Genomic DNA, 5909 nt, shown 5'->3' on the forward strand with positions numbered 1-5909 from the left:
GTGTGTATTTTGACTATATATAGTCAAAATGTGCTGTATATCTATAAAAAATATCCTCATATCAGTCAAGTTTATCATCAACTGATTTATAACTAGTGTATCATTGAATAATAGACACACAAAATAATTATTACATCCTACTTTAAACTGCATGAAAACCATAACCATCACGTGTTTGATGCAGCTACTAGTTAGTGTTAGTTTAATGAATGACTTCAGCAGTTCATCCATTAACAATGAGTTTGACTAAAAAACGAGTCTTCTGACACATTCATTGTAGTTCTATGATGATTTGTTCTTTTGTTTACATATAGGGTTTGGTTAAAGTTGATGAACGAGTGTTATTTTTTTAAGTGGCTGCTCATTTTCCCCTCTGAAGCATGACTGTGCATTTTTAGGCAGGCCAAACCCTCGGTCCAAAGTTGGTCTTGCAAATTTTACCAGCAGTAATCAAGAGCAAAGGTTTGCACAAAACCGCTTTGACACATTGTTCAAACAGGGACTCAGCCTTTTTATTGTATATCACTTGATCAGTAATAAATCAAACATTGTTTGCAGCATGTAGGCATTTTTACAACAAATATTCTTGTTCAGAAACACAATTTAACTTTTTATAATTTACTTTACAGACCAGTTTTAGTTCTCTTTTTTTCCTGTCTATTCATGATTTGACATGACTGCTGCATTAGAGCTGTGGATTGTAAAGAAAATATCTGATTTAACTGATGCTGCTGTCTGGCACTCCTGTGTGTGTCTTCCTTTGTAAAGAAGTGATCACTGACATGATTCCCCTTCTTGTTCCACCTGTTTCTACATGTGTTATCATTAAAAATATGGTTCATCTGTTGGCCAACAAGGCGACTGATTTTATCCTATTATCCTTTTGTTTCCATTTTTTAAAATATACTTTGTTTGAATTTCTGTCTCACAGCTTCGAGACTGCATTCAAGCTACTCTGACTGATTGGTTGTCCACAACAAAACAGCCGACAACGGTGGGTAGAACGCTGTTTTAAAATATTTTTATTTAATTTTGTTTTATTTAAATTTGTATTCAACAACTGAAGGAGTTTCTTACATTAAAAGACTTGTTTTCTGTACGTCACGACCCTGAGAAACATGAAACAGTCAGGCCTGCAGCACGTGAACACGTCTCTGTGATGAAGCTGCTCCGTTAGATTCCAGTGTTTAAAGTCAAGTCGCTGCGGTGATGAACATCAAAGGAAGCCTGCAGTTTTCTCTGAAAAGAAGCTGTCACAGTGAATGTTCATGCAGCGCTGCCTGCTAGAGGCGCCGCTCCAAAACGTGTCTGTCTGGGAGTCTGGGGCCTGGGTCAGGGTGACACGACTTTTACTTTTTTTAATTTTAAAGAGAAGGTTTTGAGTTTCATGTGTTCATCTACAGATTGAACATTTCTGTTAAATAAATCTGTTCTGTGAAAACAAAAGTTTGAACTTGAAGTCATGCTGAGCTCGTTCTGCTCTGACTGTTCACTGGACTCAGCTAATCTGCTTTAACCTTCATCATCACACCCACCAGCAATAACCTGGGGGTGGGGGCACAGCTGAGGTGAGGGGGTCTCAGACTGACGACGCTCGGGAAACCCTCCCCCCTGCAGGGAACTGTTAAAAATGAGATGTTTTTTGTGGGTTCAAGCAGTTTTTTTTTTTTTTTCGGTTTGATTTATCTGTTTTATTTGTTGAGTATAAAGCAGTAACAACTGTGATTCAAAGCTTAAATCCTAAGCCCCCTTGACCCCCTTTAATTTATTAACAGGTTTAAATATAAATCCCCTTTCAGACATGCATTGCTTTCTAAGAAACTCGTGGCAACAGAATGAGTTAGTTTGTTGTTTTAAATAATTCAAAATTGTTATTTTATGTGTATTTTTTGCATTTGTAGAACAGTTTTTAGCAATTATCAAAAAGCTTTACAAGGAGAAACGGTCATTACTGAAACGATCTATAATTAGGAGTTTTAATTCAGGTTTGTGGTGTGTTTTCTTTAACAGTACCAGCAGTGTGCTGCTCAGTCCCATTTTACAGACATTTCACGCAAATTAAAAACACACTGGGTATTCTGTGGTGGGTCATATGACACATCAAGTGGTGCGCCAGCACACACACAGGGTCACACAATACCTAAAAAAACATCAAATATGTCTTGATGTTAAAGGAATAATTATGACCCCCCGCACGCAAACCGTAAACTGGAGTCATATTGTTTTTGTACCCTTTTTTTTTTTTTTTTTTGTTCAGTGATTTTTGGTCAACCGTAGCACAAAAACGGCTGCACCGGTCAACATGAAATTTGGCAGGACTGTAGATGAGTCTGACCTACACTGCGCCAGCCAACGGTTTTACGATAGACCCCATATTTGAGGAGGGGGCTCCATCCAAATAGGGGGTGTCTGGATATGCAAAAATGCTTATAACTCAGAAACTGTTCAACATAGGAGCTTCAGATTTCTTTTGTTGTTTGGCTCTGATGAAGCTCTATCTATCCATCAAGCCCACCAATCAGTGCCTCCCCCCCAATAAAAAACAGACAAAAAAAGACCCCCACCCAAACCCCTACAATTTTAGGATGCACCTAGAAGCATGACATTTATTAGGAATAAAGACTGCTGAGTTCTGGTGCATGTGTGCGTGCGGGGGTCATTATGTTACTGCTCTGCGGTATCTAGTTCATAAAGTTGATGTAGTTGTGCCCCTCGCACTGTGACTGCTGGATATGAGCACCAGTGACCCTGAAAGGAAGAGGCAGGTATAGATGATGGATGATGATGTAATATTCTGTTTAAAAAAGCCTTAGTCGATAATTTAAGGAGTGCAGGTATCAGTTTGGCAGCAGGTGGCAGAGTTGCACCATCTGTGGTGAAAATGTGTGGAATGTTTAACATTTTAATCTTTGCTTTTTTGCTGTTTTATTCACAGGACTTGGTGTTCTAGTGAACAAATGTCCTGGTCTGTTCACAGTAACACCAAGTCGTTGGCATCTTTAATGATAAATATGTTCCTGCAGAGAGCGGGAACTCGTCTGCATAGTATCTATCTCAAAAAGCAAGAGGCTAAACATGGTTTGACCTGAGGAAATTTAAAAATGAGGTTTTAAGTTTTGCAGAAAACTGAAGGGCACAGATGTTTCTTAAAAAACATTTTAACAAAAGGGAACGCTGAAATGACACGCCAAGCAAGATGTCTGAAGAAACGTAAACAAATTCTGTCATTTCTGTTTGCATGGTGATAAATATTTATTAGTTATGTCAGTAATTATAATTGAGTCTCTGACTGGACGTTTTCTCACGCAGGACTTTCCTGATACGCTGGACTTCTCCACCCCAGAGGTCACAGACGCCATCACACCTGAAGAGAGAGAGGAAGTGAAGGTTTCAGGTCAGTCCTGCTTTTATTGTTTATAAAAATAAGTGTATGTGTGGTCAGTAAGTTTGTGCTTCGGAGTAATCGCTGTTTTAAGTTGTCATTTCTATTAGGGCTGCATGATATTTAGAAAAAACTGACCTTGTGTTTTTCTTTAAACTTGTGAAATATGTGTTGTGAAAAAAATACATGCATTTTCAACAGATGATTTGAGTAACACTTTAAGTTCTGCTGCCGTCTTGTTGATGAATCTGCACCAATCTTTTTTTCCCCTGCATGATACAGGTCTGTTTTTTGTCTGTATTTTCGAGTTATTCCTATCTTTTATTTAGATTTTTATTGTGCTGGGACCTGAGTACATATTTTCTTCTATCATAAACATGAACCTTGTTTTACCACCTAATGTGTTCCCTCTTTGTCTATCTTAGTTTCTGTTTCTGTCATGCTTCAATATTAGCATTCGTGCTAACCGTATTTTACCTCTTTCCCTCCAGTTCTCAGCAAATTCTCTCATTCTCTCTCTTTCTCAGTTTTGTCCTCATTGTCTTCCTCCACAGCTCCAGAATTCTCTGACACTTCTTTGAAACTCGTAGCCGTTATTGTCCCTGAGGTTTCACAACAAAATGAAAGCAGAAGCGAACCGTCAAAATAAAAGCCGAAACACATGACCATTTGGTTCAGTGACTTTTTGTTTAGCCCCTGAATAACACATTGGTTTAATTGAGACCTGTAGTGTCACTATTGCACACGTACATTCTGATGAGGATGCTCAAACGATACATTGTGCAGCTCTTTCTGTCCACTAACATATTTTAATCATAAATGATCGTCAGTGAAAGGAAGCTGTCAAACATAGTTGGCTCTAAAGCAGTTTAGTTTTGATCTAATAATAATAAAAACGGCTTCAGCTTGGGTTTATTAGCCAGACATCCTGCTGAGTTCTGTAACTCAGCAGACTGAATTCAGTCTAAGTGGAGGAAGACTCATAGCTCTGTTTTGTTTCTGCAGTGAAGCTCTTTCTGTGTGAGCCGGGTCAGTCTGCCATCGAAGATGCAGTGGAGATGGGTGAGCTCATCAACCACCTATTATTTACGATATAAAACCTCACATCTCTGCAAAGAGATCTGGAAGGTAAACGGCCTTGTTTGTTCCTCCCCTGCAGCCCGGCAGACTCTGGCCGTGTCCCAGCTCGACTCTGTTATTATAGCGCCCCCTGGACCTCTGGAGGGGGACGGCCAGACTCTGGCTCATCTGCAGCCGGCGTGGGAGAAGCTGGAGGCTCTGGTAAGGAGCCAGAAGATCGCAGCCATCGGCACGTCTGATCTGGACAAAGATCTGTTGGAGCAGCTCTACAACTGGGCTCAGGTCGGTGGAAATCTCGTGCACTTGTGATCCAACAAAGAGGTTGATTGATTAGAACGGTGAAAGGTCTGGATGAGGGATTTTGAGCTTTAAAGGGATCCCCGATTAGTTGTAACATTAGACTTTATTTGACAAACATATATTTTAACCGTAAAATAAAGACTGTAAACATACTGTAGGCTGTTTAGTTTTGTAAATTTTAAAAAATATATTTTAACACGGAGAGAACCACTTTATTTACACGCAAAGCATTCTGGGTAAATGATGACGTGGATAGGTCCTCGGTGCGAGGCTGCTCGCAAGCTATATCCACCCTGAAGGTTATTCTTGGACAATATCTGACAATCAACTCTTTTAAATGAAACCAGAGAGCGTTGACAGAGAGGAGAAGGTAGAAATGACTCAGCCTGGAACTGAAAACATGGATGGAGGACAACAGAGCTGCTTCATGGAAGAAGAACCTCAGCTTAGCCTGTTAGCTTTAGCGCTGACCTTATATTGCCTTATATATTAGCTCAGCGCTAGCGCTACAAACAAGCTAAACTGAGGTCCTCCATCTATATTTTCAGTTTCAGGCTGAGTCATTTCTACCTTCTCCTCTCTGTCAACGCTCTCTGGTTTCATTTAAAAGAGCCAATCGTCAGATATTGTCCAAGATTAACCTTCAGGGTGGATATAGCTCGCTAACATCTTCGTGCCGATGACGTAGTTGATGTCATCATTTACTCAGAATGCTTTGCATGTAAATGAAATGGCTCCATCCGTGTAATATATTTTTAAACTTTTAGTTTAAAAATTAGAAAAACTAAACATCACACAGTATTTTACAGTCTTTATTTTACAGTTAAAATATACGTTTATCATATAAAGTCCAATGTTACAACTAATCATGGATCCCTTTAAGAGTTTGATATTATGAGTGTTAAGTTGACACTCTCAATTTTATGGTATATTGACATCTTGTGGTGTCTGCAAACCTTTTAACACCACAATTTCCTTTGTTAATAATAACACACTGGTGATACTTTTAACACTGTTGAAATATTAATACCACACCCAGTATTGTTCAATATTAAACACTGGTTGGTTTTACTTTTAACACTATATTTTAAAACTAACACTATTTTTATTAGAGAAGGGACAAATGGTTCCTTGGAGGGATCCGGAT

At 39.0% G+C, this 5909-nt stretch overlaps 1 protein-coding gene across 1 annotated transcript in view; it reads left to right on the forward strand.

The window, feature by feature from the left end:
• The window catches only part of gclm (glutamate-cysteine ligase, modifier subunit), a 9996-nt gene that overhangs the window by 717 nt on the left and 3370 nt on the right, over positions 1-5909 (forward strand). The window contains exons 2-5 of the mRNA XM_014014224.1: positions 932-994; positions 3310-3394; positions 4388-4444; positions 4542-4744. Coding sequence (XP_013869678.1) covers positions 932-994; positions 3310-3394; positions 4388-4444; positions 4542-4744 — 408 coding nt within the window. The remainder of the gene's footprint in view (positions 1-931; positions 995-3309; positions 3395-4387; positions 4445-4541; positions 4745-5909) is intronic.

This window comes from Austrofundulus limnaeus, unplaced genomic scaffold, assembly GCF_001266775.1.
Source record: "Austrofundulus limnaeus strain Quisiro unplaced genomic scaffold, Austrofundulus_limnaeus-1.0 Scaffold111, whole genome shotgun sequence".
NCBI lineage: Eukaryota > Metazoa > Chordata > Actinopteri > Cyprinodontiformes > Rivulidae > Austrofundulus > Austrofundulus limnaeus.